The 20785-nt window shown below is 44.2% G+C and overlaps 1 protein-coding gene across 1 annotated transcript in view; it reads right to left on the reverse strand.

Moving 5' to 3' along the window:
- Positions 1 to 20785, reverse strand: part of adam22 (ADAM metallopeptidase domain 22) — a 473836-nt gene that overhangs the window by 190239 nt on the left and 262812 nt on the right. The window contains exon 14 of the mRNA XM_041183951.1: positions 2894 to 2945. Coding sequence (XP_041039885.1) covers positions 2894 to 2945 — 52 coding nt within the window. The remainder of the gene's footprint in view (positions 1 to 2893; positions 2946 to 20785) is intronic.

Genomic DNA, 20785 nt, shown 5'->3' on the forward strand with positions numbered 1-20785 from the left:
TCCGGTACCTCCCCTGTATCTAGTGAAGATTGGAAAATCATCCTCAGAGAATCAGCTATATCCTCCCTGACTTCCTTCAGCAGCCCCGGAAATAATCCATCTGGCCCTGGTGATTTACCAACTTTCAAGGATTTCAATCCTTCGAGTATTTCCTCTCTCTTTATGACTATCCCGTCCAATATCTCGCAGCGTTCCTCCTGGACGATCTATATCCTCCCTTTCCTTTGTAAACACAGAGACAAAATATTCATTCAAAATCCTTCCCACAGCCTCTGCATCTACACACAAGTTTCCATCTTCATCTCTGATAGGTCCCATTTTTTCCTTAACTAACCTTTTAGCATTAATGTATTGGTAAGACATCTTTGGGTTATCTTTAACTTTACTTGTTAATCTTTTTTCATGTCCTCTCTTTGACTTCCTTATTTCCTTTTTTACTTCGTCCCTGCACTTCCTATATTCGTCTAGGCTATCTGCAGTGCTTAGTTCTTTGTGCCTACCGCTTTATTTTTCTGTTTGATCTTCCCCTGTATTCCTCCAGACAACCAGGGAGGTGTAGATTTGGCAGTACCACTCTTAGTTTTGTAGGGTACATGTTTACTTTGTACTTTGTACAATTAGGATCTTGCTTTTTAGTGCTTTCCACTGGTTTTCCACTGTTTTATCCTCCAGCAGTGCTGTCCAGTTCACCTCAGCCAAGACCCTTCTCATTTCTGCAAAATTTGTCTTCCCCCAGTTCAAGAATTTTACTCCTGCCTTTTCTCTGTCCTTTTCCATGGTAATGCTAAATCTAACTGAATTGTGATCACTGTCCCCAATATGGTAGCCAACTGTCACTTCACCCACTTGCCCTTCTTTGTTCCTCAAGACTAGGTCTAGAATTGCATCTCCTCTCATTGGGTTTGTCATTAATTGGTTGAAAAAATTTTCCTGGACACACTGCATGAATTTTTCTCCCTCAGCGCCCCTTGTATTGTTTGAATCCCAGTTGATATTAGGATAGTTGAAGTCTCCTACTATTATTGCCTTACAAGCTTGTTCTTACAAGCAGAAATTTGCCTACATATTTGTTCTTCTATCTCCCTTTCACTATTTGGGGGTCTATAGTATACTCCCAGTAGTGTGACTGCCCCTTTTTTATTTCTAAGCTCAATCCATAAAGCCTCGTTTGTTGACCAATTTAGTATATCATCCCTTCTCACAACTGGAATTGATTCTTTAACCATTAGTGCTACCCCTCCCCCCCCCCCCCCCCCCCCCCCCCCCCCACCTCTTGTTTTATCTCCTACTCTATCGTGTCAGAAGACTCTATAACTAGGGATATTTAGCTGCCAGTTTTGTCCCTCCTTTAGTCAGGTCTCCGTTATAGCAATGACATCCATGTAGATGCAAATTAAGTATTTAGAGCAAACAGTTTCTGGATCTTCCAAGAACTGAATCTGTTTGAAGTTAAATTGTAAGTTTTGGCCATGAAGTTTCTTTGTCCTCTTGTCTCTGAGTCAAAAGATTGTGCATTCAAGTCCCTCTCCAGGGCTTAAGTACATAATTGTACATAACTGGTTAGCTCAATTGGTTAGAGCGTGGTGCTTAATGGTGCTGATAGCACAGGTTCAATTCCTATACTGGCTAAGCTAGTTCTTGGGGCCTGCCTCTTCTATTTGCCCTTGTAAGATATCATGGCAGCAATTAGCCATGATTAGCAACCCTTGTGCAATAAGGATGCAACATAGAGAGAGAAAATTTAGGCTGATGCTTGCAGTTCAGAACTGAGGAAGGGCTACACTGTCATAGGTGTTGTTGTCTGGATAAGAGATTGTAATGAGTGTCATCTGCCCTTTCAGGTGGATGTAAAAAAATCCCATGGCACCATTCAAAGAAGGGCAGATGAGATCTGCATGATGCCTTGAGCGATATTTCTCTTTCAACCAACAGCACCAAAAACAGATTATCTTGTCATTACCACATTGGTCAAGGAGTGATAATATAGTTGTTATGTTACTAATAATCTAGAGGCCTGGACTAATGATTTAGATATATGTGCTCAAATCCCACCACAGCATCTGAGTTATATCAGTGCAATTAATCAAATACATCTGAAATAAAAAACTAGTGTGGAATTTTACAGCCCCTCCTGCTGACAGGAATTTCCGGTCCCACCGAAGTCAATGGACATTTGAACGACTCGCCGCATTTTCCAGCGCCACCCCAGCCGCAACGAGGCCATAAAATTCTGTTCCTAGTCTCATAATGATGACAATGAAACTATCAGGTTGTTGTAAAAACCCATCTGGTTCACTAATGTCCTTTAAAGAAGGAAATCTGCCATCCTTTCCCAGTCTGGTCTAAATGTGACTCCAGACCCACAGCAAAATGACTGATTCTTAACTGCCCTCTGAAATGGCCAAGGAGCCACTTAATTAAAGACAATTAGGGATGGGCAATAAAAGCTTCCTTGTTAGCGATTTTTGGCTTGACCTAAATAGCCAAGTGGTTATGGTACTGGGTTTGTAACCCCAAGATCAAGAGTTCAAATCTCACAATGGCAAACTATGAAACAATGTAACTTCATCTGAAACAGATGGAAACGGATTTGTACTCGAAAAAGTTAGTGATTTTTGCATCCTGTGAATTAATAAAAAAAATGATTGCTATTTGTGTAACTTTGCAAATTGCTGCTGCAATTTTTCCATTACAAGTGATACACTAAAAATACTTTATTGGTTGTAAAGTGTTTTGGGATGTCATGAGATCTTGAAAGCATTACATAATTGCAAGGTTCTTTCTTTCTTTATAACATGAAATTAATGGCCAGGTTACTTCTCACAGAAATCAGACAACAGGATGGTGTTTTCTACAGAATTCCAGTGCAGGTATACTGTGTATGGTTTCCTACCCGGAATCTTGCATTATGCACCCAATCCATTTATCGTCACACGTGCAATCGCCTGCAAGAAAAAAATATAATTACTTAAATCTATAAGTATATGTGGCATCGTTCTAATCATTTCAAAGATTGATATGAAGAACGGTATTCTGCATTAAAAAGTCCCTTTATTTAAATATGCAGCAACAATTCTTGACAGTTCAAAATCAATTTGCAAAAGAAATGCTCTCCGTTCAATGCTAAAAGCTCAGTAATTAATAAATCTCATTTTTCTTCACAACTCTGTCAAGAAAATTGGTTAATAAATCTTATTTGATTCTTAAGCATGTAATACATTGATCTTGATCTTAGATGATACTGTGGAACATTATTATCTTTGCAGCCACCAAACAAATTAGGTCAAAGAATAAAAAATTCAAAGCACAGTCAACGTTGAAGCTCTTGATTCACATCCAAATATAAGAACTAACTTTGGTGATGTTTATCATTAGTCTATATGTTGCTCTCTTCCTGATATTGACTGTACTTTCTTCATTTTATGGAGATGATCTTGGCTTTCCTCTATGGCAATCCCTAGTTCCCCAAAACTTTTCAACATGGTTTCTCTGATATTTTCTTTGTGTTAGTGTTTGCCCCATGAAACAATGAGGACAATGCAAAGTGTGTTAGAAATGATGCATGCATAGCAATGAGAATTTTTAGCTTCTAATACAGCCAATTTAGTGATAGATCTGTGCAGTCCCACCTGTGTCGCTGAATGCTGATCCTTAAATAATGAGTGCACACTGTACACAGCAAATTCAATATTGTATAGATTGTAGTCTTTATCAATGCCTTTCAGGGACAGGGGGGCGCAGGGGGTGGCGGTGTGTGGTGGTGAGGGTGAAGGGTATTCCCTTTGGATGTCATTGCCTTTTGCATCTTTCATTTTTTTTTATGGTGTTTTGACCTGTTCTTCTTATGCTCTTCAAAACTTTTCATTCAATCTGCATCTATCATTAAACTTTTCCAGCAACATATTAGCAAATAAATTAAAAGTGAGAATGAAAACTGGTGCTCCTTAAATTTCATTTCGCTAAAAAAATTATGCTATGCTGAAGGACATTGGGGGGAAATTTAACTCCCAAAAATGACTGGGTTGGGGTCAATGGGATCGATTCAAAATAGATCAAGTAGCTCAAAACTTGGCACCCTTGAAGCGCTGTGGGGCATCAGCAGCAGCAGAATTGTATTTAACCACAACCTGGAACCTCATGGCCTGGCGTATACCCCAACCTACCATTACGATCAAACCAAGGGATCAACCCAGTTCAATTAAGAGTGCAGGAGAGCATGCCAGAAGCTGCACTAGGCAATAATAAAAATGAGGTGCCAACCTGGTGAAACTACAACTCAGGAATATATATATGTCAAATAGCAAAAGCATAATGCAAGAGCCAGAGCTAAACAACCCCACAATCAAAGGATCACAGTCCTGCCACAGTCGTGAATAGAGGTGGGAAATTAAACAACTAACTGGAGGAGAAGACTCCACAAATATCACCATCCTAAATGAAGGGGGAGGCAGCATGACAGTGCAAAAGACAAGACTGAAGCATTTGCAACCATCTTTAGCCAGAAATGCCGAACAAATGATCCATTTTGGCCTCCTCCTAAGGTCCCCAACATTAGAGATGCCAGTCTTCAGCCAATTCGATTCACTTCACATACAACATAATTTTACAGTCCCCTGCCAGTAGGTTTGCAGGCGGTGGTGGGGGGGCCATAACATTCCATGAGTGGCTTTCCCACTGCCTACTCATCTGTCCCTGACCTGGCCGCAATTTACTGGGTGCCAGGCGAGGCCCTCATGTCAGTTGAGACCCTTAGCGAGCCCCTCTCCCAGGTGCCTCGAAACCCTATGGAGAATCTCCTCAATATTACTGTCATTCAGCTCCTGACTCTTTTTTGCTGGGGACTGGATGCAGTCCTTGCAGTGGCAACCGCTCCCAGTGATTGGCTGGCAGTTCTTGGAGGTGGGACTTCCCAGATGGAAGCAGAAGTCTCAGACTGAGCTACTTAATACTGCTCTGAGTATTAACTCACTGCAGGGCAGCCCACTGTGCAGAGTGGGGGGGCAGTTTCGCAGTGACTTTTTCTACAGCAGGGCTATAGAACCGGCCGTCTGTTAAATCCTGCCCATGATATCAAGAAACAGAATCAATCACAGAATTGTTACAATGTAGAAGGAGGCCATTTGGCCCATCATGTCTGCACTGGCTTTCTGAATGAGCATCTCACCTAGTTTCATTTCCCCACCTTCTCTCTATAACCCTGTACACTCTCAGGCAGCACATTCCAGACCCTAACCACTCGCTGCATGAAAAGTTTCTCCCCTGCACTATTGCTTCTTTTACTAATTACTTTAACTCTATGCCCTCTTATTCTCAATCCTTTCACAAGTGGGAATATTTTCTTCCTATCTACTCTGTTCAGACCTCTCATGATTTTGAATACCTCTATAAAATCTCCTCTCAGCCTTCTTTTCTCCAAGGAAAACAGTCCCAACTTCTCCAATCTACCTTCATAACTGTTGTTCCTCATCCCTGGAACCATTCTCATGAATCATTTCTGCACTCTCTACAATACCTTCACATGCTTCCTAAAGTGCAATGCCCAGAACTGGACGCAATACTCCAGCTGATGTCAAACTACTGACTTATCCAAGTTCAATATAACCTGAACAAAACTTGCTGGGAAAACTCAGCAGGTCTGAAGAAGAGTCATACTGACTTGAAACGTTAACTCCGTCTTTCTCTCCACAGATGCTGTCAGACCTGCTGAGTTTTTCCAGCATTTTTTGTTTTTGTTTCAGATTTCCAGCATCGGCAGTATTATGCCTTTAACCTCCTTGCTCTTGTACTCCATGCTCCTATAGGAAACTATAGGCCAGTTAGTTTGACATCTGTCATGGGGAAGTTATTAGATTTAATCTTTAAGCAGGTTATAGCTGGGTACTTACAAGAGTTCAAGGCAACAGAGATCAGTCAGCAAGGTTTTGTGAAAGGAAAATCATATTTAACCAATTTTATTGGAGTTTTTGAAGGATTATCATGCACAGTGGATAAAGGGGAGCCTGTAGACCGTAGCTTGTAGACATGGATAACCAAAAGGCATTTGATAAGGTGCCACATCAAAGGTTATTACGGAAAATAAAAGTGCATGGTGTAGGGGGTAACATATTAGCATGGATAGAAGATTGGCTGTTTGGCAGAAAGCAGACAGTATGCAAAAATGAGTTTTTTTTCTGATTGGTAGGATGTGACGAGTGGAGTCCCACAGGGGTCTGTATTGGGGCCTTAATTTTTTACGATTTACATCAATGACTTAGATGAGGGAAGTGGTGAAGACACGGTAGCTAGATTTGCAGATGACACAAAGTTAGGTAGGAAAGTATGTTGCGAAGAGGACATGAGGTTGCAGATGGATATAGATAGGTTGAGTGAGTTGGCAAAGATCTGGCAAATGGAGTTTAATGTGGGAAAATGTGAAGTTGTTCACTTTGGCAGGAAGAACAAAGAAGCAGAGTATTAAATAAATGGAGAACAGCTGCATAATTCTGAGGCGCAGAGGGATCTAGGTGTTCTAGTACATCAATCACAAGAAGTTAGTATGCAGGTGAAGAAAGTAAGTAAGAAGGCTAATGGAATACTATCCTTTATTATGAGAGGGAATGAACATAAAAGTAAGGATGTTATGCTTCAGTTATACAGGGCATTGGTGAGACCACATCTCAAATACTGTGTGTATTTAAGGAAGGATGTAAATGTATTAGAGGCGGTTCAAAAGGAGATTCACTAGATTGATACCGGGAATGAATGGGTTGTCTTATGAGGAAAGGTTGGACAGACTGGACTAGTTTCCACTGGAGTTTAGAAGAGTGAGGAGTAATTTGATTGAAATATACAAGATCCTAAACGGCCTTGACAAGGTGGACATCGAAAGGATGTTTCCTCTTGTGGGTAAGTCCAGAACTAGGAGGCACTGTTTTGAAATTAGGGGACAGCCTTTTAGGACAGAGAAGAGGAGAATTTTTTTTCTCAGAGAGTTGTGTGGCTTTGGAATTCTCTGCCTCAGGAGGTGGTGGAGGCAGGGTCATTGAATATTTTTAAGGCAGAGGTGGATAGATTCTTGTTAGGCAAGGGAATCAAAGGTTATCGAGGTTAGATGGGGACATGGAAATTGAAACAACACAAGATCAGCCATGATCTTATTAAATGATGGAGCAGGCTCAAAGGGCCGAGTGGTCTACTCCTGTTCCTATTTCTTATGCTCTCCTATTAATAAAGCCCAAGATACTGTATGCTTTATTAACCATTCTCTCAAACAGTCCAGCCACCTTCAATGACTTATGCACACCATACACCCAGGTCCCTCTGCTCCTGCACCCATTTTAGAGTTGTACCACCTATTTTACATTGTCTCTTCACGTTTCTCTGCATTGAACTCCATCTGCCCGACCATCCCACCAAAGTTTATGTCTTTTTGAAGTTCTTCATGATCCTTCTCAAAGTTCACAATGCATCCAAGTTTTATATCATCTGCAAACTTTGAAATTATGTCTGTATACCTGTAATATATAGCAGGAAAAGCAAGGGTCCCAACACTGATCCCTGGGGAACTCCATTACAAACCATCCTCCAGCCTGAAAAACATCCATTAACCACTACTTTCTGCTTCCAGCCACTCAGTCAATTCCATATCCATGCTGCTACTGTCCCTTTTATTCCATGAGCTATAACTTTGCTCACAAGTCTGTTGAGTGGCAGTGTGTCACACGTCTTTTGGAAATCGATGCACACATCAATTGCAATGCCCTCATCAACCATCTCCATTACCTCTTCAAAAACCTGCAACAAGTTAGTTAAAAATGACTTTCCCTTAAGAAATCCATGCTGGCTCCTCTTAATTAGTTCACATTTGTCCATGTGACTTTAACTTTGCCCCAAATTATTGTTTCTAGAAGTTTCCCTACCACTGAAGTTAAACTTACTGGCATGTAGGGTTGCTGGGCTTATCCCTACAACCTTTTTTGAACAAGGTGCAATGTTTGCAATTTTCCAGTTCACTGGCACCACCAGTCTAACGAAGTCTGAAAAATTATGGCCAGTGCCTTCACGATTTCCACTCTCAATATCCTTGGGTGCATCTCATCCAGTCCAGGTAACTTATTAACTTTAAGTATAGGTAACCTATCCAATACCACCTCCTTTTTAATTTTAATCCCTTTTAGTGTCTGCATTACATTCTCTTTTACCATGGCCTGGGTAGTATCTTCTTCCTTGGTAAAGACAGATGCAAAGTGTTAATTTAATATTCAGCTATGCCCTCTGCCTCCATGTGTAGATTCCCTTTTGGTCCCTCAACATCCCTACTCCTCCTTTTACCACATTTTTTACTATTTATGTGCCTATAGAAGACTTTGAGATGTCCTATAATGTTGGCTGCCAGTCTCTTTTCATACTCCCTCTTTGCTTCTTCAGCCTGGTTCTCAATTGTCATAAGCACGCTTTTTCTTCTTTGGGCAAAATTGTCCCAGAAATCAGCAGGGGAAATGGCATGCAACCCACCAACAGCAATGACGGCTTTTTCCACCAAACTGTGCGCCATGTTGTTTAAAAAATTGGAAGGCGTGGGTTTTATGTCGGGTTGCTGGCAGACGCCTTTAATTCCCCTGACCCATACATGACCTCAGGCCTTCAGTAAACTGGGCGCCATATTTAAAAACAGGCCCTGCACAGAGCTAGCACTCTTCAAAGGATGGGAAGCTGCTGGGAACAGGTGGCTAACAAAGGGAGGAAAAATGTTGCCCCCACATTTAGCGATGCCTCTCTCAAGCACTTACTGGACACAGCGGAAGCCCGCTGTGATGTCCTCTACCTCCACTCTGAATGAAGAATCTCATCCTAGGTGACAAATCCAGCATGGAAGGTGATGGCAGTGGTGGTCAGTGCCAACGCCCTTCAAAAGAGGACAGCAACACAGTACCAAAAGAGGATGAATGATCTCCTCCGTTCTGCCAGGGTAAGTCACTCTTCTAATCACTCTCAACTCACACCCTCACAAACCCATCACACATCCACAGGGATCTCACTCACAGCCAGCTCAAAGGACATCACCATTCACTCTCTCACAAACACACTTTCATCTGCCCTGAAGATGGTGTCCTCATTCTATCTATGGCACCACTCACCACCCATACATGCCATCTGGCCTGGCAGGCGTCCTACTTGCAGTCTCTCCATTTGTATTCATGTAGGACAAGCTGGTGCACAATAAAAGGGAAAGGTCGCAGACTGGTGAAGGAATGCCCGACATCAAGGTCCTCACAGATTTTGAAAATAGAGTCATCCAGCTGGCCGACAGCGATGTGGACCATTCCTTTGCTGACAGTGAGGCCAGCTGCACTCAGCCAAGTGAGGATCTAGTAGTGCAACATCCATCAACTATGCTGTGAGTTCCCCTGTTCCGCAGTCCCCTGCCATGCACTAATTATCTCTCCTTGGTTTCGCAGGCACATCTGGGAAGCAGCCAAGAGGGTCCACGAGCCCGGTCCCCAACTCTAGCCAAGGACCCCATGGAAGAGGAATCCACAGACACCGAAATTGAAGGCCCTTCATTGCGCTCACCCACAACCTCCACAGCGCAGAGACTTGCACCTCGCAGGACCAAGTTCCTAGCCTCAGGGTCATAATCTGGTGAGTACATCACACTGTCTGATCCACAGCAGGCAGAGGCAGGAACTTCCCAAGTTTCCAGCACTTGGAGAACTGCTGGAGACCAGAAAGCTGCTGAGTCCGAGTCAGATGAGGAGCCTGTGGAATTGAATGTACCTAAGTTGCTAGAGCTGCAAAAGCAAGCTTGGAAACATTAGGAAGGGATGCCTGCTGCACTCCTCAGATTGCAAGGCGCAATGGAGCAGTCCATCCGCCTTCAGTCTGAGGTGATAGCACTGGCATGCCAATGCACCAAGGTCAACACTGGTAGGATGGCGGCCCCCATGGTGACCTTAGTCCAAGCCATTAGCGTGCAGCTCCTGTGGCAATGCAGAACCATCGCTGAGGCATTTGCTGGCATCCATCAGTGTCTGCTCCACCATTCAATGAGATCATGGCTGATTAGATAATCCTCAACTCCACTTTCCTGCCTTTTCCCCATAACCATTGATTCCCTTACAGATTAAAAATCTGTCTATCTCAGCCTTGAATATACTTAATGACCCAGCCTCTACAGCCCTCTGCAGTAAAGAGTTCCACAAACTGACTATCTGAGAAAAGAAATTCCTCCTCATCTCTGTTTTAAATGGATGCCCCCTTACTCTGAGATTATGCCCTCTGGTCCAAGACTCCCATACAAGGTGAAATAACGTCTTATCATCTACTCTATTTTTTTGATTATCTTTTGACCACGTCCCTCATGAGTAGCCCTTGTCCCCGAGGAGCCAGCCCTGCATTCTGTATGGTCCCTGGAAGATGGCAGGGATGTGAGACCTGCTAAGGATGTATGGGTCGTGGACACTCTGGGGTATCTTTCACATACCTGCATGATCCATTTGTTATGGTCGCAGACCAGCTGAACATAGAGACTCGAAGCCTTTGTGGTTCAGATACTGGACTGCTTGTCGACAGGGAGATTTAAGAGACAAGTGAGTGCAGTCGATGATACCCTGCACCTGAAGGAATCCGCAAATCTCAGCAAAAACCAGCACTCTTGCTTCCTGGCTTGCCTGATCTCTGTCAAAGTTGGCAAAGTTGTGTGCCTTGGTAAAAAGGGTGTCCATGACTTCCTGGATACATTTGTGGGTGAAGGCTTGTGTGATATCGCAAAGGTCCTCAATGGAGGCCTGGAAGAAGCCACTCTCACAGAAACTGAGCATGGCGGTAACTTTAACTGCCACTGACAGTGGATGCTCTTTGAGACCCCGTGATGCCTAATCCTGCAGAAGGTGGAATAAGTGCGTGACCAGTTCCCTTGACATGCGCAGGCGTTGGCGACATTGGTTCTTGCTCATCTGCAGGCAGCACATGTGCCGTCTATAGACCCTGGGTCTAGCAATGCGCCTATGAATGACAGCTCTGTGGGGTTCATTCTCTGTGTATGGAGGAGGTTATGCCAACCCTTGGTCTTCAAGGTTCTGCTCCTCCCTTTGGCAAGCCAGGTGCGTCCATCACATTCTTCTCCTTCTTCTCTCCTGCCTATAAGCAATGAGGCAGACAGCAAGATAACCAGAATCCATGGGCAGAGATTTTTGCTCGGCGGGCCGGGCATGTACCCGACCCACTCGAGCGTGAAATGACGCGTGTTGACATTGGCTGAGCGTGCCATTAATGCACAGTCACGCGACAGTTCATTCGATGGGCGTGCGCCAGAGCTGGCAGTGCACCAGCCAACAATTAAAAGGCCTGGTGAGGCCATTGAGTTATCAATTAATGTAAAGCTTTTGCTGCCCATCCAACCTAACAGCTGGCGGGCAGACGAAAAGGCCAAGCAGCCTTTGCATTTTTTGGAAACCTCATCCACAGGCGGGATGAGGTTTCCAAAATCAAAGAAAATAAAAGCTTTAATTTTTCACTAAAAATTGTCCCTGCTGATGCGACAGAGTCACATGACGGGACATGTTTTATTACATTTTTATTTGTTTTATTTTTTTTTATATCTCTTCATCTCCCTGAGGCAGCTCCGTGCCTCGTGGAGATTATGCAGCGCTCACTCATGTGTATGTACGAATTTCACGCTCAGCTGGCTTGCACTCCCTCCCCTCCAGCCCCCGGCATAGTCAGCACTCAACCGCTGCTGTTCGCATTTCACGCTGGACGGGCCTTAATTGGCTGATCGTGGGCAGCAGTCGGCTTCCTGACCACCTCCGCCCACCGAGCACAACTGCCAAGGGCAAATTTCTGTCCCATGTTCCTGATGGTCACCTCACTGCAATATCAAAGAGAGAGATGTGAGGGTCAGCAAATGTCTCCTAAGGACCACTCTTGGTCAAGTCATCGCCTGTCACTGGCTCTCAAGGCCCCTTAACGCCTTCCGGAGAGTCCAGGCCACCGCATGGATGCCCAGTGGTTAGTGCGCATGATGGCTCACCACCATGCCCACACCCAGCACCGCCCCACACCACATGGCCGAGTGGTGACAGCTTCAGCCACTCGACTGCATCCTGAACTCTCATCTCAGGCGCAGGCATTGTCCTAACCTGCACTCAAGGCTTCGTGGTTTGCTCAGACCATAAGGGTGACTTTTCAATGTCACTAGGAACGCACCCCTCAGTCAGTGTTGGATGGCCACCTTTCCCAAGAGGATCCTCAAGCTTTCCCAGTCGCCCAATTGTTATACAGCACCATAGCACTTAGTCGAGATTGAAGCGTATGCATGAGGGGTTAATAGTACAGAAGCAATCATTGGCACCATCAGGAATTAATGTTTCTTGAGTGGGCATAATTGCTTGACGAGCCTGACTCCAAGCATGTCAACTAAGCTCAAACTAAATGCTCTCAGCTGTGGAACAGTGCTCAGCTTTGACATGATTTGGCATTTGCCTGACCATTTTCATCCCACTTCCACTCCAGACCCGGCATGTATTTGTGATCAAACTTCAGTCTGTGCTGCCAGGATCCCTCTTTGCACTGCAGCCTTACCCTGAGGTTTCCTCATCCTGGCACAGTCACTCATGCCCCAAGGTTCCCTTCTCCTCCAATCCCCCATTGTATTGTCTCCCTTCCCCCCTTGCACTGTCACAGTTGCCCAAGGTTCCCTTCTCCCCTTTCCCCCTTACACTGTAGCCCTTACCAGAGGTTTCCTTCTCCCTGGCACAGTTGCTTCTGCCCAGATTTCTCCCCTTTCCCTCTTGCACTGTCGCCCTTGCCTCAAGATTCCCTTCCTCTTCCCCTTTTGCACTGTCGCTCTTGCCCCTGCACCACAAGTCAGCCATGAAGAAGCTGCTGTGGAGACTTGCCTGTAACCCGCCCTGCGTCCACAGAGCCACTTCCTTGCATTGCAGTCATCGTGAGCGCTGCGCAATGTTTTGTACACTTGCTTCTGAGTTCCCCTTGAAGTTCAGGTCACCAGTTGCATGCCTTTTAAAGTTGTATATCTGACCATCGTAAAAATCAAGTTGACGTGGGCTTTAAATTTGACATGGGCGGGGGAGTTGATTCTGACTTGTGGCCACAATAATGAGATGCAAATTCATTCAAATTAAGTTCCCGATGTTAAACAACGGGAAACACAGCCGCCAATGATGGGGTGGGGGCGACAATCACTTCCTGGATTCATGTCATTGGGAAACACGCCGACTGCCTTCTCACAAGATTCTTCGATCTCACCACCAAACATGCCCCTCACGATCGGGCATGGAAAATCCCAGCCTTTATCTTAATTTTTATTTCCTTGGTCATGCAGGGAGCTCTGGATTTGTTTGTGCTATCTTTCCCTTTTGAGGGAATATACCCTGACTGTGCCCAAACTATCTCTTCTTTGCCAGCATACATTCGAACTTACAAATTAGGAGCAGGAGTAGGCTGCTCAGCCTCTGAGCGTACTCCACCATTCAGTAAGATCATGGTTGACCTGATTGTCAACTCAACTACATATTCCTGCCTAACCCCAATAACATTTCACCCTCTTGCTTATCAAGAATCTATCTAGCTCTGCCTTAAAATACTCAAAGACTCTCAAGCCCATTGCCTATTGAGGAAGAGTTCCAAGCACTCACAACCCTCAGAGAAAAAAAATTTCTCCTCATCTGTCTTAACTGAGCAACCCCTTATTTTTAAAGTGACCCCTAGTTCTAGATTCTCCTACAAGATGAAATAACCCCTCCACATCCACCCGTCAAAACACCTCAAGATCTTAAAGGTTTCAATCAAGTTGCCTCTTACTCTTCTAACTCCAGTGAATACCAATCTTTCCTCATAAGACAACCTGGCCATTCCAGGTATTAATGTAGTTAACCTTCTGTGCTCCTAATGCATTTACATCCTTCCTTAAATAAGGACACCAATACTGTAACAGTATGCCAAATGTGGTCTCACCAGTGTTTTGTGCAAATGAAGGATATGCGCTAGGACACCCAAATTGCTCTGAATCACAGAGCTCTGCAATCTCTCACCATTTAGATAATATGCTTCTTCTTTATTCTTCCTGCCAAAATGGACTATTTCACATTTGTAGCACATCACTCGTTACATCATGCCAACAAGAAAAAGACTCATTTATGCCTACTCTCTGCTTCCTGTTCCTTATCAACTCTTTTATCCATGTCAATATGTTACCCCACTGTACCATAAGCTTTTAATTTCCACAATAACCTTTGAGGTGGCACTTTATCAAATGCCTTCTAGAAATCGAAGTACAATACACCCAACAGTTCCCTTTTATCCAAGCACATGTGACTCCTTTAAAGAACTCCAATAAATTGGTTAAACATAATTTCCCTTTCAGATTGACTTAACTAAAGTGCCCTACTTTAACATCCTTAATAATAACTTCTAATAATTTACCTATTATGGACGTTAACCTAACTGACCTGTAGTTTTCTGTTTTCAATGTCTCTCCTTTTTTGAATAATTTTCTATTTTCCCATCCAATGGAACCTTCCCCCAATCTAGTGAATTTTGGAAAGTTAAAACCAGCATATCAATGATCTCACTAGCCATTCTTTCAAGCCCTTAGGGTGAAGCCCATCTGGACCTGGGGATTTGTCAACCCGCAGACCCAATAACTTGCTCAATACCACTTCCCTGGTGATTGTAATTTTCAAAAGTTCCTCCCTCCTTTCCATTTCCAGATTTACAGCTACTTCTTGAATGTTACAAAATACCTCTACACTTACGGTTTCCTCTACATTGGAGATACCAAACGCAGACTGGGTGACCGCTTTGCAGAACACCTTCGGTCTGTCCGCAAGCATTACCTAGACCTCCCTGTCGCTTGCCATTTTAACACTCCACACCGCTCTCTTGCCGACATGTCTGTCCTTGGCTTGCTGCATTGCTCCAGTGAAGCTTAACGCAAACTGGCGGAACAACACCTCATCTTCCGACTAGGCACTTTACAGCCTTCCGGACTGAATATTGAGTTCAACAACTTTAGATCTTGAACTCTCTCCTCCATCCCCACCCCCTTTCCGTTTCTTCCCCCTCCCTTTTGTTTTTTCCAATAATTTATATAGATTTTTCTTTTCCCAACTATTTCCATTATTTTTAAATGTATTCCACCCACCGTTTATTTCACCCCACCCCCACTAGAGCTACCTTGCTTGTCCTGCTCTCCACTCTTAATTAGCACATTCTTTTAGATAATATCACCACCTTCAACACCTCATTGTTCTTTTGTCCGTGACATCTTTTGGTTATCTCCTCCTATCACTGCTTGCTTGTCTCAACAACCCCCAGCCCCCCTCCCCCCCACCCCCTTAAACCAGCTTATATTTCACCCCTTTCCTATCTCTACTTAGTTCTGTTGAAGGGTCATGAGGACTAGAAATGTCAACTTTGCTCTTCTCCGCCAATGCTGCTAGACCTGCTGAGTTTTTCCAGGTATTTCTGTTTTTGTGTTACAAAATACCTGTTTAATTCATCTGCCATCTCCCTACTTTCCATTACCAATTTCCTAGATGCACTTTCTCTAGGACCAATGCTCACTTTGTTAACTCTTTTCTTATTTAAATATCTACGGAAGCTCTTAATATCCATCTTTATATTACTAGCTAGCTTTCTCTCGTACTCTAATTTTTCCCTTCTTATTAATCTTTTTGTCATTTTCTGCTGATCTTTATATTCTTTCCAGTCTTCTGACATGCCACCCATCTTTGCGTAATTATAGCTTTTTCCTTAACTTTGATATTTTCTTTCACTTCTTAGTTAACATGGATGGTGGGCCCTCCCCTTGGAATTTTTCTCTCTGATTGGAATGTATATATTCTGTGTATTCTGAAATATCCCTTTAAACATCTGCTACTGAACCTCTATTGGCCTATCAGTTAACCTCATTTGCCAGTTCGCTTTAGCTAGCTCTACTTTCATGCCCTCACAATTGCCCTTATTTAAGTTTAAAATACTAGTCTTGGATGCACTCATTTCTTCCTCAAAATGAATGTAAAATTTAATCATATTATGATTGCTGCTACCTAGGTGTGGGTTGCCTTCACTAGGAGTTTATCAATTAATCCTATCTTGTTGCTTAATATCACGTCTAGTGGAGCCTGCTCTCTGGTTGGCTCTAGAACATACTGTTCTAAAAAAACTATCCTGAAAACATCCTATGAACTTCTTATCTACCTTACCTTTGCCCATCTGATTTTTCATCTATTTCTGGATTAAAATCCCCCAAGATTATTGCTGTACCTTTCTGACAAACTCCCATTATCTCTTCTTTATACTCTGTCCTACTGTGCAGTTAGAATAAGGGAGCCTATACAGCACTCCTACAAGTGACTTCTTGCCTTCATCATTCCTCAACTCAACCCAAACCGCTTCTACATCCTGGTTTCCTAAACTAAGGTCAACCTTCTCTAATATGCTAATCCCATAATTAATTAACAGAGCCACCCCTCCACCTTTTCCTAACTTCCTGTCCTTCCTTAATGTCACATACCCTTCAATATTCAGGTCCCAAATATTCCATCCTGTAGCCATGTCTCTGTAATGGCTATCAGATTGTACTTATTTATTTCTACTTGCGCTATCATTTGTTTTGTTTTGAATGCCACGTGGATTAAAATACAGAGCCTTTAGTTTTGTCCTTATATTATTTTTGTAGAGTGTAGCCTTTTCTGCTGATTTACGCTTAGATTTGTACTCTTTGTCCCTTCCTGTCATGGCCTATTTATCATTATCCATATTAATACCTTTCTCTCTTGCCTTGTCTCCACTCTTTGGTTTACCACATCTCCCCGAATTTGATCCCTTGTCCTCACTATTTATTTTAAAACTCTCTAAACTTCCCTAGTTATGTGGCTCACAAGGATACTAGCCCCAGCATGGTTAAGATGTAGACCATCCCAATGGCACAGATCCCACTTTCCGCAATACTGGTACCAGTGCCCCAGAAACTGGAACCCACTTTTCCCAAACCAGTCTTTGAGCCATTTCTCTAATCTTATTTGTACTATGCCAATATGCACGTGCTTCAGGTAATAATCCAGAAATTATTACTTTTGAGGTTCTGCTTCTTAATTTGATGCCTAGCTCCTCATACTGACTATGCAGAGCCTCCTTCCTCATCATGCCTATGTCATTGATACCTAGATGGACCATGACCACTGCATTCTCCCCCTCCCACTGCAAGTTCCTCTCCAGCCCTGAGCAGATTTCTAGAACCCTGGCACCAGGCAGACAATATAGCCATCTGGACTCTCGCTTTTTGCTACAGAGAATAGTGTCAATCCCACTCACTGTACTGTCCCCTACTATCACTACATTCCTTTTAGCACCCCGCATTTGGATGGCTTGCTGTATCCACCCTGCAGCCCCTACTCTCATCCAAACAAGCTGAGAGAACCTCAAACCTATTGGACAATTGCAGAGGCTCACACTCCTGCCCTCTGGGTCCCCTCACCTGCCTCACTCGCAGCCACACCCTCCTGTCCCTGACCACTGACCAAACTAGAAGATCCCATCCTAAGTGGTGTGACTGTTTCTGGTACAAAGTATCCAGGTAACTCTCCCCCTCCCTGATATGTCGCAGGGTCTGCAGCTCAGCCTCCAGCTCAATTACTCTGAGTTTAAGTTCCTCAAGCTGCAAACACTTACTGCAGGCATGTTTGCCCTGGATCACAATGTTATCCTGGAGCTCCCACAGGCTGCAGCTTTGATACATCACCTGTCCTGCCATCCTCAATGTGTTTTAAATAATTACTTAATTATATTAATCACATTTATGTTGCTTTCCTTTATTTTTTGTTAACGTTACCATCAATTTGTGTACTATTTTAAACCTTAGGGTTAGAATATGATTTACCCACTTACTAGGTACTCACCATACAGCTAGCTCCTTTCCCTGTAGTAAAGCAAGAACCAATCCCTATGGAGCGAGAAAGATAGAAAAAGGAAACAACTCCCCCTCTCACCAAACCCCAAGGCCAGGATTTTCCCTCATCAGGCAGGCTCGGCGGGGGCAGGCAGGAACAGTTTGGAAGCTGACCGCCGCCTGCAATCGGGGTCGAACCGCCATTTCATGCTGGCATGCCAATTAAAGCCCGCCCAGCGTGAAACGTGAGTGTCAGCGCTCAGTACTGCCTGTGTGGGGGAGGGAGTAGGAGGGCAAGTGCGCAAATTCATGCATGCGTGCACGCGCTGGAAAAGCTCCCTGAGGCACAAAGTTGCCTCAGGGAGGTGAAGAGTTTTGAAAATCAAAAATTAAGTTTTTTAAAATGTTAAAGAACATGGTCACATGAGCAGGGACACGTCAGAAATTAGGGTGGATTTTTTTAAATGGTTGGATTGAAACTTCATCCCACCCATGGGTGAGGTTTCGCAAAAAATGCAAAGGCCCCTCGGCCTTTTCGCTCACCCGCCAACCGTAAAGTTGGACAGGCAGCGAAAAAATTTATTTCAGTTACATTTTTAATGGCCTTAATGGGCTTTTTAATTGTCGGCGGACTCACTGCCGACTCCTGCGCACGCCCGTCGACTGAAATATCGCGGTTCGTGATGACATTGGGACGCTCGCCTGACATCATCGTCCATTATTTTATGCTCAAGCAGGTCGGACGCGCACTAGCTCGCTCAGCGAAAAGTCCTGCCCAAAGTCTTGACTCAGTTAGCTCAAACTCTGTTTGCTTTGGCTGCACTAAAAAACACTGAATTTATTGTAAACTGAACTGGGGCTCTCTTCATCAGATTCAACCAGTTAGCTAATTAGCTACTCAGCTCCTACTCAGCTGAGAGTGAGTATACCCTGTCTAACATGCAAGAAGACAAAAACTTAGCCTGCCTACACAGTACTTTCCAGTTACTGCTAATTACAGAATAGATTAGATTTTAAGAGTAAAATTTAAGAACAAAATTAACAGCTAAAACTCCCCCTCTCACCAAACTCCAAGTCTTCACTCAGCTCAGCTGCACCCTGTTTTTGGTCTCCATGGGAAAGATGGCAGACACCCAAGGAGACCCTGATCCAGCAGAAAATGGAGATGTGCGCAGGTCTGCACTCCATCGTGTTAGCCATGGATGAGTTCCTGCAGTGGCAACACAAGAGGGCAGCGAAGTGATGGCGTAATGGTATTGTCGCTGGACAAATAATCCAGAGACCCAGTGTAATACTCTGGGGATGCAGGGTTGAATCCTGCCATGGCAAATCTGGAATTAAAAATCTGATGAAGACCATGAAACCATTGTCTATTGTTTAAAAACCCATTTGGTTCACTAATGTCCTTTAGGGGAAGAAATCTGTTGCCCTTACATGTGAGTCCAGACCCATGTGTTTGACTCTTAAATCCCCTCTGAAATGGCCTAACAAGCCACTCAGTTGTAACAAACAGCTACAAAGTCACAAAAGAGGAATGAAACCAGACGGACATTTGGCATCAGTCTAGGCAACGGAAACAATGGCAATCACATCCCTTTGCAATACTGCAAAGTCCTCCTTACTAACATCTAGGGTGCTAGTGCCAAAAGTGGGAGAGCTGTCTCACAGACTAGTCAAGCAACAGCCTAACATAGTCTTCCTCATGGAATCATACCTTACAGATACCACCATCAACATCCCTATGTATGTCCTGTCCCACGGGCAGGGCAGGCCCAGCAGAGGTGGTGGCACAATGGTATACAGTCAGGAGAGAGTTGCCCTGGGAGTCCTCAACATTGACTCCGGACCCCATGAAGTCTCATGGCATCAGGTCAAACATGGGCAAGGAAACCTTGTGCTGATTACCACGGACCCCCCTCCTCAGCTGATGAATCAGTGCTCCTCCATGTTGAACACCACATGAAGGAAGCACAGAGGGTGGCAAGGGCGCAGAATATACTCTAAGTGGGGGACTTCAATGTCCATCACCAAGAGTGGCTCAGTAGCACCGCTACTGACCGAGCTGGCCGAGTCCGAAAGGACATTGCCATGCCCCTAGCCAAACTGTTCCAGTACAGCTACAACACTGGCATTTACCCGGCTTTGTGCAAAATTGCACAGATATGTCCTGTACACAAAAAGCACGACAAATCCAACCCTGCCAATTACTGTCCCATCAGTCTACTCTTGGTCATCAGTAAAGTAATGGAAGGGGTCATCAACAGTGCCATCAAGTGGCTTAGCAATAACCTGCTCACTGATGCCCAGTTGGGTTCTGCCAGGGCCATTCAGCTCCTGACCTCAAAACAGTCTTGGTTCAAACATGGACCAAACAGCTGAACTCCCGAGGGGAGGTAAGAGTGACTGCCCTTGCCATCAAGGCAGCATTTGACTGAGTGTGGCATCAAGGAGCCCTAGCAAGACTGGAGTCAATGGGAATCAGGGGGGAAACTCTCCGCTGGCTGGAGTCATACCTAGCACAAAGGAAGATGGTTGTGGTTGTTGGAGGTCAGTCATCTCAACTCCAGGACATCACTGCAGAAGTTCCTCAGGGTAGTGTCCTAGGCCCAACCATCTTCAGCTGCTTCATCAATGACCTTCCTTCCATCATAAGGTCAGAAGTGGGGATGTTTGCTGATGATTGCACAATGTTCAGCACCATTTGCAGCTCCTCAGATACTGAAGCAGTCCATGTCCAAATGCAGTAAGACCTGGACAACATCCAGGTTTGGGCTGACATGTGGCAAGTAACATTCACGCCACACAAGTGTCAAGCAATGACCATCTCCAACAAGAGAGAATCCAACCATCGCCCCATGATGTTCAATGGCATTACCTTCACTGCATCCTCCA

The sequence above is a fragment of the Carcharodon carcharias genome, chromosome 3, assembly GCF_017639515.1.
Source record: "Carcharodon carcharias isolate sCarCar2 chromosome 3, sCarCar2.pri, whole genome shotgun sequence".
Taxonomy (NCBI): domain Eukaryota; kingdom Metazoa; phylum Chordata; class Chondrichthyes; order Lamniformes; family Lamnidae; genus Carcharodon; species Carcharodon carcharias.